This window comes from Alosa pseudoharengus, unplaced genomic scaffold (genome assembly GCF_046254945.1).
Source record: "Alosa pseudoharengus isolate Yale_2024_CS ecotype anadromous, Long Island Sound unplaced genomic scaffold, YU_APseudo_1.1 YU_APseudo_1.1_scf_14, whole genome shotgun sequence".
NCBI lineage: Eukaryota > Metazoa > Chordata > Actinopteri > Clupeiformes > Clupeidae > Alosa > Alosa pseudoharengus.
In genome coordinates, this window is record NW_027468609.1 from 35,038,719 (window position 1) to 35,051,108 (window position 12,390).

The 12,390-nt window shown below is 41.3% G+C and overlaps 1 protein-coding gene across 1 annotated transcript in view; it reads right to left on the reverse strand.

Annotated features, from left to right (window-relative positions):
• The window catches only part of cacna1bb (calcium channel, voltage-dependent, N type, alpha 1B subunit, b), a 173,789-nt gene that overhangs the window by 44,906 nt on the left and 116,493 nt on the right, over nt 1-12,390 (reverse strand). Inside the window, exons 29-31 of the mRNA XM_076284803.1 lie at nt 3,350-3,446; nt 1,871-2,031; nt 1,434-1,571 (exon numbers count right to left, since the gene is read on the reverse strand). Coding sequence (XP_076140918.1) covers nt 1,434-1,571; nt 1,871-2,031; nt 3,350-3,446 — 396 coding nt within the window. The remainder of the gene's footprint in view (nt 1-1,433; nt 1,572-1,870; nt 2,032-3,349; nt 3,447-12,390) is intronic.

Here is a 12,390-nt window from a genome sequence, read left to right on the forward strand (position 1 = left end):
CAGACATACGCTACCTCCAGACCGCTGCGCTCCTCAGACGAACGACGTCTAGCTCTACCTCCGGTACGCTCAGGCCAATCAAAACTTTTCTCATCTGTTGTTCCTCGCTGGTGGAACACACTGCCAGTTCCTACAAGGGCAGGGACATCCCTCTCCATTTTCAAAAAACTCCTGAAGACCCAGCTCTTTAGAGAACATCTCCTCTCATAGCAACACTTACAACAAGTCTTGCTGATCCTAGCACTCACCAGCCGTCTTAAACTGACACGTAACTGTTAAAAACAGCACTCACTGATGCACTTATTCTTACTGTACTCTAATGTTTTTTTAAATTGTCCTAATATTGTTGAGAATTGCTCTAAACTTAAACTGTTTACCATGTTGTTAGTCGCTTTGGCTAAAAATGCGTCAGCCAAATGTAATGTAATGTAACTAAACTGTACAAATATTGGGCAGTGGTCACTTTTAGCAGAACACTCACAATCATCACACATAGACATGCACACCACCACCATTCCCTCTTCTCTGGCAGATGAAAGATATATAAATGAGTTCTTAACAGCAGACCCAGTAATGGGTCTGACCCCACCATTGTTTAATTTGTCTTCTGGTCAGTGCCATCGACTGGACAACTGGACTCTGCCTCTGTTCGCAACCCCCCACATGAGTCATTAGTGTGAGGACCTGAAAGCACTTCTGCCATTGAAATGAAATATATAGATGGCTGTGTGATGGGGGTGGGGGATGCATGTGATATCTGAGGACTCAAAAACATCTAAAACGGGAACTGGCCAAGTGAATCAGTGACCCTGAGCAGAGACGCTTGCGTTAGCAGAGGCTCATGATGGCCCCGAAGAAGACACAAGGTTGTGGTTGTACATCTCTCTCTCTCTCTCTCTAGTGTATGTGTGTACATGCGTGTGTGTGTGTGTGTGTGTGTGTGTGTGTATGTGTGTGTGTGTATGGTAGTGTGTAGAGTAGCGTATATACTGTATGTGTTCCATGTGTGTGGAAAGATGAGGTGGAGGATGGGGAGGTTATGAAAGAAACATGCCCAGAGGCCACACGCCTCTTCAGATGGGCCTTTTCACTCAGCAGTGGCCTTTCTGCTCTGCTCTGCTCTGCTCTGCTCTGCTCTGCTCTCTCCTCTCTCTCACTGGGTGCCATCTGGAGCAGAGCATGTGTCCTGCTGTTAGGTTCATCCAGAAAAGCCAGACAACAGACAGTGATGCCAAAAACTGGCCTGAACAGAACACACACACACATGCACACACATGCACACACATGCACACACACACGCACACACACACACACACCAAACAAACACCAAACCAACCGCTTTGAATGTGTGTGTGTGTGTGTGTGTGTGTGTGTGTGTGTGTGTGTGTGTGTGTGTGTGTGAGTGAGTGTGTATGTGTATTTGTCAGACTCACATTGGCCATCCCTCTCCAGTGGACACGGTGAAGAGTGTGAGAAAGGCCCAGAGGACGTTGTCATAGTGGAAGTCGTACTTCTTCCACTCTCGGTCCTTGGCTTCCACCTTGTCCCGGTCATATTCCAAAAACTTGCCCCTGAACAAACACACACACTTGATCAGGTCTGGGCTGTGTCTGGATATATGCAACTACTTACTTATAGGCACACTGCATGTGTGTGTGTGTGTGTGTGTGTGTGTGTGTGTGTGTGTGTGTGTGTGTGTGTGTGTGTGTGTGTGTGTGTGTGTGTGTGTGTGTGTGTGTGTGTGTGTGTGTGTGTGTGTGTGTGTGTGTGTGTGTGTGTGTGTGTGTGTGTGTTTGTCTGTGCACGCACACGTGTGTGTGTGTGTATGTGTTTGTGTATGTTGTGATCAGCATGTGCAAAGGTGTCCTACCTGCAGTCCTTCTCCAGGGTCTTGGATTCGTCGGTGCAGTAGAAGAACTTGCCCTTGAAGAGCTGCACAGCGATGACAGCGAAGATGAACATGAAGAGGATGTAGACTATCAGGATGTTGAGCACGTTCTTCAGAGAGTTCACCACACAGTCAAACACAGCCTGGGAAAATACACACACGTCAACATTTAGGAATCACTGCAAATGACACGATCACAAATACAAACACACTCAATCTCTTACACACATACATTGTACACAAATGTATTGTATGTTTAAACATAAAATATGAACAAAACTAAATAAAATACATACAAAACAAACAAACAAAAAACACTCAAATAAGAAAGATTCAGATACACATTGATCTATAATACATACTGTATCTTAGAATACAAAGTAATCATAAGACCCCTACTGCACATAAAAAAGAACCTGTAAGCCTATCCATGCAAATAGTTAATGACGCAAGTTCATGTTTTCCATCACTGTCACAAACCAGAGATGATGACTTTTTTCATAATTAAATGGCAAAACGCAACAAGCAACACACACACATGCACGCGCACATGTTGACAAAAGCTGAATTTGTTTGTGAGGCCATGTGTGTAATTTGATCACCAATCAGCCAGAGGCACAGTCATGTTCTCTCTCTCTCTCTCTCTCTCTCTCTGTGTGTGTGTGTGTGTATGCTCAGAGTCATCTCTGGCAGTCACAGTTCCCATGATCAACGATGACGGAGTTTCTCTATTTCTCTCTGTTACTACTGCACCTGCCTTAATGATCACTCTTAATAACCTCCTGTCTACCCCCAACCCCCCCCCCACACACACACACACACAAAAACAAACACACACACTCTCTGTGACTCCATTACTTTAGCCTGCCTGCGCAATCATCTTTTGTCAGATTGTTTATGTCTGTCTGGTCTGGGATTGATGAATGGTGATGCTAAGTGTAAGAGACATATGCGGTAGGGATTTGCATGTGCTCGTTCCTCAGCTTGTGGCCCCAGAGATGGGGTGGCACTCAGGGGGGTGGCATGACGGACTGTGGCGTGGCTCCACCAGAACGCTGGGTGAGGTGGGATGGCCTTTCACTCTGGCTGATTGGATTTGGCAAAGCTGTCAGGAAGTAACTACCACGCATGCAGGAGAAGGGTGAGAAGTGTGTGTGTGTGTGTGTGTGTGTGTGTGTGTGTGTGTGTGTGTGTGTGTGTGTGAGAGAGAGAGAGAGAGAGAGAGAGTTGCCCATACCTGAATAAGAATAATGTCTTTTTTTATTCTTAAAATGGCCTTAGTGGCCCAAACACATGAAACTAATTGACACAGAATGACATGAACACAGGAAATGAATCAACATGACAATTCTCTGGCAGTGATGGGTGCCCACCTGAACTCTTAAACCCTGTAACTGATCTGGGGATACCCAGAGGAGAGTATGAGGAGAGGACAGGAAGTCTCTGTGTGTTGCTGTGTACCTTGAGTTTGGGCAACCGTTTAATGGTCTTCAGTGGTCGCAGCACACGCAGAACCCTCAGGGACTTGATGGTGTTAATGTCCTTCCCTTTTGTTCCTCTACATGGGGAGAGATGCTATTAGAACATGGGCTCTCTCTCACACACACACACACGCACACACACACACGCACGCATGCACATACGCACACACACACACACACACACACACACTTGAATTCTCACAAGAAATGAGTTACCCAATATCCACTACTATCACTCAACCCAGGTTTTCAGGCCATCATGTAAATTGCGTACATGACCAGACTGACACGTGGTTTGGTTAGTACAGTTCATGCACGTGGATGTGTTATTCTACAGAAAGCATACCTACCACAGCAGCAGACGCAAGAGTTTATATTAGACTCTGTAGAATAACAAGTGATGTTGACTCGAAAAAAGCCACAAAGAAACAACCCAGGATAAAGGGGGCTAGTGGGACTGGGCGAAGGTGGGAGGGAGGGAGGAGGAGGGGGGGGTCAACTTCTTTGTGAAAACCACTGCTGGTTTGAACACTAGCGTTGGCTCAGTCTCCACACACACAGAGATGACACAAAGACCAGCCAGGGAAAACAAAAACTCCTCTGACTCATTCTAGAGATGCTGACAGAAAAAAGAGTTATTGTGCTACACACAGACAGCAATACCACTCTAACTACAGGCACTCATATTATTACTGTGAGAAGAAAGCAAACATCAGACCCTTGCAGATCTGGAATGATATGGATGTTAGGTGCAATTATATGACCTGGTCTTTCACTAACAATAGATTAAATAATGTAAAATGTCTTTGTAAGTCTACACTCAAAAAAATGAAAACTGGGTATTGTTCGTTAGAAATAAATGAAACATGATTAAATAACTAAAACTGATTAATTAGAGAGATGTAGATAGTTGTTTTAATTAAATCCAAATTAAATATCAGGAAATTTGGAGGAGTTTAATTCATTTCTGTTGAATAAACACATAACAAGTGATTTGATGCAATTAAATCTTTCGCGCATGCTCACTTCACATCACCGTGTGACATCATCAGTCACGCTCATGTCACGCTGCAGAGACGTTGGTAAACTGAGTTGGAAGTGCGTTGGAAGCGACGAAACGAAGCTAACTGGTGAGTAACCTACATCTTTTATCATCCGCAAGTAGAATATATAGCTGGTGCTAAGTAGATCGTAATTGTGTACGAAACTGTCAAAAGTTCGACCCAAGTGAGTATTTGAATGATATTCCAAGTATTTCGTGTGATTTGTTAGTAGTCACATGTTCAGATGGCTAACCGTGTTCACGCTGCTAATGTAGTTAAACTCACGCAGCTTTACAGAAACGGCAGTTATACGATTAATTAAATTTGTGTCTGTGATATTACACGTCCAGTTAGGTTAGGCATGACTGGCGTTCTTTTAGACTAGCTGCTACGGTTGTGATAACGCTGGCGTTTTGCTTTAATGAATAACTAATCCAGAAATTAATGAAAAACGCATTGCAGCAGGTGGATGCTATCTGGGCACTTGAAATAACGTCTCTGCCCTGCTTTTTTGGTAGCAGCTAACAGTGTTTGAACACGTTGGGCATCAGCCTCCCCTTCTTTATTGTGAGTGAGATGTGAACAGCAGCAGTTAAATGTATTTTTGGTGTCGTTTGTGATGGTCAAGTGTTTATTCTATCATTATATTTTATATTTGACCCAATGAACTCATCTTGCTAATTAGTATGTGGTAATGAAGCAAAAGTTACTTTTGAAATCATTATTAATGTGCCCCACCCCTTTCAGATTTTACGAGTGTTGCAGCAAAGCCATGCCTGGCATTCAGTCCACTCCTCATGTGGTAAGTTGGATTCAGCAATGTTGTTCATGAATGTGATCGATATATTAGAGATTAAAGTTTTTAGAGATTGTTTTGACATCTATTTTGGTAACAAAATATACATGTATGTGGATAAACTGTGCTTATATAATCTGTGCTTTTCCTAGATTTTTCTTTAGGTGTTTGCATGTGGTGTTGTAAGGAATGCGGCGCTCTACAGTCTAGCAGGTATAAATTGTTACAACACTGTAAATTATGCCATGGTCATTATGGTAGGAATCCCCGTTACCTGTGCACTTATGCCAGCTGTCCATGTAGTTTCAAGACATGGAATAGCTTGAAAAACCATGTTTACCGAGCTCATTCATTACCCTCACAGACGGCAACAAAATTAGTGACCTACAGTTGTCAGTTGTGTGATTTTGCTGAGCTTTCCTCAGAGAAAGATTATTTCATACATATCGGAGGCCATCTTAAAAATGGTCAGTCCTGTTGTTGTGTGTTTGTAGGCTGTACATTTGAGACCAACATTTATAGTACGTTTTATTCTCATAAGCATAGAAAACACAGTCCACATGACTTAAACGACTTTAAACCAGGCGTTGTGACTGTACATAATAGGCCTGAGGGTTCTGAAGAAGGGGTAGAATCAGTCTCTGCTGATGTACTTGAAACTCCTGATGCTCACTCAGATGAAGATGCTCCATCAGATAATGAACATAACATTGTATCTGTCGAGAGCCTCTCTGAAGTAGTAAAGGAAAAGTTAGGGTGTCTGCTTTTGAAGTTGGAAATCCTATTGCACGTACCTGCTTTAGCTGTAGATGAACTGGTGGAGACACTACACTTTCTGTTAACAATTGCTACGGTGCCACTTGCACAAGCTACTATCTCAGATGTTTTAAAAAAACATAATCAGTCTGTGAATGACTCAGTGATTAAAGCCCTTGCTGTTGCTGTTTGTGAATGTAACCCTGTTGGACAGTCTTTTGGGAAAAATGGGTTGCTTGCAACGGCCTTCAGAAGAAGAAAATTTTACAAGGAAACTTTCTCTGTTGTTGAACCAGTAGAGTACATTTTGGATGCTAGAAGGAAAAGGACATTTCAGTATATTCCAGTGTTGCAGTCTTTACAGCAGATACTTAGTAAGGAGCACATTTTTGATCAGGTGGTTGACAATAAAGTTGAACAGGAGATCTCAGTCACAAGTGCTAGATCTTATGGTCAACATTTCAAGTCCTTTAAAGATGGTTTGTTCTACACTCAAGATGGTTTTTGGTCTCAAGAGGAGTTGAGGATCTCATTGACTTTGTACATAGATGACTTTGAATTGTGTAACCCTCTTGGAACCTCACGCAAAAAGCACAAACTCTGTGGAGTGTACTGGATACTAAGTAATCTCCCTCCTTGCTCTAACTCGGCACTGTCTTCAATTTATTTAGCAATACTTTGCAAATCTGATGATATTAAGACCTTTGGATTTGAGAAACTGCTTGAACCCCTTTTGCACGATCTGCGTGTTTTAGAGGAACAAGGTGTGTTTGTTTCTGTTGTTGGTGAGTGTGTAAAGGGTGCTGTACAATGTGTTGTGGCCGACAATCTCGCTGCGCATGGGTTAGGTGGGTTTGTTGAAAGTTTTTCAGGTGACTTCATATGCAGATTTTGTACAGCAAAGAGAACAGAGATTCAAACATTCAGTGTATCTTCTGGTGCTTTCAGGCTTCGAACAGAACAGCTTCATGCAGAACATGTTAGGAGTGCAAGGGAAACCTCCACGCATTGCTTTGGAGTGAAGAACGCTTGTGTTCTAACTGAGCATCTTTCACATTTTCATGTTACTAAAGGCTATCCCCCTGATCTAGCACATGATCTCTTTGAAGGTATCGTACCAACAGAGTTGGCCTGTTGCTTATCTGTGTTGATATCAAAGAAATATTTTTCTCTGGATTTTCTGAACCATTCGATTTTGAACTTCCCGTATAAGTGGAGTGACAAAACTAATAAGCCTCACGTTGTACCACGCAATCTCTTGACTAAGAAAAGCATAGGTGGCAATGCACACGAAAACTGGAATTTATTGAGGTTACTGCCATGTATTATTGGTGCCTTAGTGCCAGAGGATGAACCTGCTTGGTCGATATTATTAAACCTGAAAGACATTGTTGAGTTAGTGGTAGCTCCAGTACACTCTGATGAGTCGCTAGCATTTCTGGAGTTTAAGATTTGTGAACACAGGGATCGCTATCAAGAGCTTTTTCCAAGTACTCACCTACGCCCTAAACATCACTTCTTGGAGCATTATCCATACCTGATACAATGCTTTGGACCACTTGTGTGTATGTGGACTATGAGATTTGAGGCGAAGCATAGTTTTTTTAAACAGCTTGCCCGTCACACTAATTGTTTTAAAAATATAGCTCTTACACTCGCTACAAAGCACCAGCTTATGATTGCATTTAACTTACATTCATCCAGTCTCAGGAGAACGTCATTTGAAGTCACTAATGTTTCACTCCTCCCAGTTGAAGTGCTGAACAAGGAGATGGCTCACACAATCATTCAGAGATATCCAACTGTGACAGAAGTTAGTCTAGCCAAGTCGGTCTCTGCCAAAGGAATTAGTTACAAAAAGGGTATGATACTTGCTCATGGTTCACTTGCAGGCCTTCCTGAATTTGTTGAAATACTGCAAATGTGCATTTTTTCCGACAAGCTGGGCTTCATTTGCAAGAAGTTATGTTGCTGGTATAGAGAACATTTTGGAGCATATGAGGTAAATACATCAAGTGTGAGCGAGTTGGTCTTTATTGAGCATGGTGAGCTGCTGGATGACTATCCACTTGTATGTTACTTGGTTGGAGCTGTCAGGATGCTGACTTTGAAAAGATACATTAACATTGACCATAAGTGACCTTAACTCTGTAAGTAACTGCACAGTAAGTATGTCAAGTTCATACCTCGGGCAACTAAGCTGATGGCTTATGTATTTTGCTTAAAGTGTTTCAAGGGACAACTTGTTACAACTGTCCTAGGCTCGCTGCTTTTGTTGCTTCCGCTACATGCCGCTTTGCTTTGAGTTCAGTTACTGTTTGCACCAAAATTGCATAAGAAACTGATAACTTTCAGTCTACATGTTGCTTGCTCTCTTAATTGTCTGTCTTCACAAAACCTTGCGGCAAAGCCTCTTTGCCTTGTGAGACTTTCTGTCAAGACCCGTTGCTTTAAGATTATTTGATGGTTTTACTTGGACATATTGAACTAGATTATATGCAATGACCCAATCAAGAAAAAAAAAATTAAATTGAAACCTTTTTGAACATGGAGGTATGATATTGGTAAGAATTTGACACGTATGTTCCTTTAGTCCTTTTAAATGAAATAATTGTGGACTGTCATTCTCCATCTCTAGCAAAATCAACTAAAATGCCAAGTGCATACCAACACTTTTCCTTCGAAATGCTTGTGATCAGAACGACAAACACTTACTCTAAGGAGTGTCTTTTTTTGTGTGCATGCCTGCTGCTCCTCCTGGCTTATGCTTTCAATGTGTACATGTTGAGGAGGAGGAGGCATATACCAAGACAAGTCAATGCCACCAAATGTTCTAACATTGGAGATGAAGGTTTTGGGTTTGAAGTGGTATTAACTTAGTGTTGATTTTGCCTTTCTATAGGTAACAAACTTGAGTAGGACGTGACCATCCAGACCTTTGTAGTTGGAAACTAACTGAGGGTAAGTTTGTTTTTTGGGGGGGGTGGGTTTTCCCCCTAAAAAATCCTGATGTTTGATATTTGATAACTTAGTTCTTTACTGTGATTGCATTTGCTTTCTCTTTTAGAGAATTAGGGCAATGACTGAACCGGTGAAATTGCGAATAATTCTAACCGATGATGACTCAAGGAAGTTGATACTGCCAGAAGGATTACCAGGTTCCACTGAAGACCTCGCCAGAATCATTGCAGAAACATTCAAGCTTGATGAAAACTTTCGCTTACAGTACCAGGATGATGATTTTGCCGGTGAGTTCATTACTTTGACTTCCGTAGCGGATGTTCAAGACAAGGGAACCTTAAAAGTCATCTTCAAGACTATAGGCCACATCCAGGAAAAGGGCCAGGAAAGCTTGGGCAGTAGCCAGCCATCAGATTCTGATGACACAGATGACACTGTCATTTTATCTTCTCCTGAAGGACCAAGATCTGCCCCGTGGCCACATGAATTCCCTATTCCATACTTCTCCTATGACTCTGAAATATTGCTCCAAAGAGCCAATGCTGATTACCTTGCCAATGGAACGTTTCTTAGCCCTCCTCACAAGTTAAAATCGCACATTCTTGAAAGTCTCGCTGATGAGATCATAAAATTCAAAGCATATCCGAACGATGTTGAGCTTAATTCAGTGGCTGAAGCACTCATTGCCAAACACCCTTGCTTAAGAGAGCAGGGCTCTTTCAATGGCTGCTATGGGTGGAAAATCAGCCTGAAGTACAAGATGGCAAACTTGCGCACAAAGCTTCGAAGTGTTGGGTGTTCTGAAGTGAGTATAAATTCTTTGAAGAACAAACGGCAAGGTCAGCATCATGCTGCTTCAAACATAAAGAAACCCAGAAAAGCTGAAGTTAACTACTGTCCTCAACACCCAAAAGGAGAAACCTCTGACAGTTTAGAGAATGAACGAATTGCAATTTTGACAGAGATCAAAAAACGAAACAATGACAAAGTAATCAGAGAGAAGATGGAGAGAACCTTTTCATACAGAAGGCAGGAAGTGGTCCAGGAGAAGCCGATGGTAGCAGAGTTTAAAACAAGATGGCCAGCTCTCTTTAATGTCAGAGAAGTAAGTTGTATTTTAATTTGTTTTCCTGTTGAACAGTTTACAAGATGTTTTGGAATTTAAATACTCAGTTTGGTTCTTTATGTTTCCTTTGCACTTTTACAGATCAATAATGAGTTTGCTCGAGTCACAACAGTCCCACTGGAATTAAAGTTTCTGAACATGCTAGATAAGTACTCAGACAGCTTGATGAAGATGTTCCGCAGCAAAGGTGGAGTCCCTGGCCGAACCATTCGAACCATCATGCAACCCGTATCAGAGGTTGTTCAGTCAGTTCCATCATATTGAATTTTATTTTTAGTCATTATTCTGTGCATACATTTTGTTGTGGTGTCATGCTAATATAAACATGTATTTATTGTTTTTTTGTTTGTCCCTGTGCTTCCAACAGAACAACAGCATTGACGTCCGAAGGGAGTGCATCCTCAAAGCGCTTTGTGTCTACTTGAATGAGGACCCATTACACCTTGTCAAGGAATACACTGTGAGCACATACTGCTTTTAAATTGGTCACACACACACTTTCTCTAACACATACTCTTGACACACTTATTCTTGGCCTCACTCATGCCATCTCTTGCACATGCTGGTCAATGGTCTGACATTTGTAACACATCTTAACCACAGTTGAGCACAACACACACGCACTTACCTTAGTTCACACATGTCTTGGCTTATACCCAACACTAATGTTTCCTTTAACCTTATGTCCATTGTTTTTAAAGAAAAATATTCCTGAACTGACCGTGATGAAAGTTAATGTAAATAAAAGACTGAAACATCAGCACGTATACTCATCAGATATGGTTTAAATATTATTTGGGCAATATTTAGACTATGGTGGTGCAAATTAGACTGTTGGGCCGCACAGTCTAAGCAATGAGTGGGTAGCATTGTAGTTCTATAAATAAGTAATTGTTTTTATTGGTCTTGCATAGGACTGTGATGGGTTGGCAGCCAAAAAGGATATGGAGCAGACAGTAATGGGGATCTACGTTGTTCGCCATGAAGGACATGAACCAGACGATAAGCCAGAAGACATCGGGGTCATCATTGAAGGTGTTGAAACCATCTGCTCTTTGAGGAGTGTGGCTGTGGCAACGGCTATGTTGTTTGGATTAATTTACGCATTGAACCTCTCATACCCTTGTGAACTCAAAACTACATTTGAGGTTATACAGAAAGTGTTCTTCAACTTGGATGGACAGAGGCTTTCGCCAAAGGTACAAGCCCTTAAAAACAAGATGCTTGAGTAAGTTACCAGTTATCTGTGAACCATGTCATTCAGCGTTCATCTTTTGTTTTTTTCTCATTTCATTTTCTCAAGCCATTACGTGATGTCGAACTGGTATAACAAATTGCAAATGTAGAGCTGAAACTTTATTTCCTATGTGGCTGTCTTCAACGACAGAACCAATAGTGGCCTACAAGTTCTTTAAGTACATTGTTTTGTTTGACGCTTTGCAGTGGACCACCAAATGCTGTAGTGTTTGTTTTTAAGGCGGCATTGTGAAGACTCCTTGTAAGTTTGTGGACTGAGAAAACAATAGAACCTGGCTTATTTGTACGTTTTACAATTTTATTTTCTGTGTTAAAGGGAAGTAAGGCTGCTGTGATACAAATGTAAAACCTTGATAACTAGTGACATTAAGTCTTATTTTATTTTTACTTTTTTTGTGAGGATTGGATTTTGGACAGGAAAAAAAAAAAGGAAATGCAGCAGATCCAAATGCTGTAGTGTTTGAGGCGACAAACAATGTTTTTTCTTTTTATTCAATAACTAGTGAATTTAAGTATGCTGCTGATTTTCCTATATGTGGACTGGCTTCAACGCCGGAACTGATGGTGGCCTGAAAGTTCTTTTTGGTAAATTGTTTTGATGGTTTGCAGTGGAACTGTTCTTGTACGGGTTACCAAATGCTGTAGTGTTTGTTTTTAAGACAGCATTGTGAGGACTCATTGGTAAGTTTGTGGATTGAGAAAATGAAAGGCAGCAGAACCTGGCTAATATTTTAAAGTTTTACAATTTTATTTTCTGTGTTAAAGGGAAGTAAGGCTGTTGTGACAAAATATAAAAATGTTGATAATTGATCTGTCCTTCCATTAAAGGGCCATTTCACTATTTGCATTAAGCTTTCTAGAAACCCAGTCATATTTTTGAATTGGCATGCATTTTTCATTATTTTTTTTCCCTGAGACAGGAGAAAAACAGATTTCAAAACTGCACTTCCTGCTTTTTGTGATGTACAAAAAGCAGGACCTTCCAAATCATACATTTACGACTGCATATACATGACACACTTTCAATACAAACCTTAATGCAAATGGGTGAAATCGCCCTTTAAGTCTTCTTTTTATTTTCA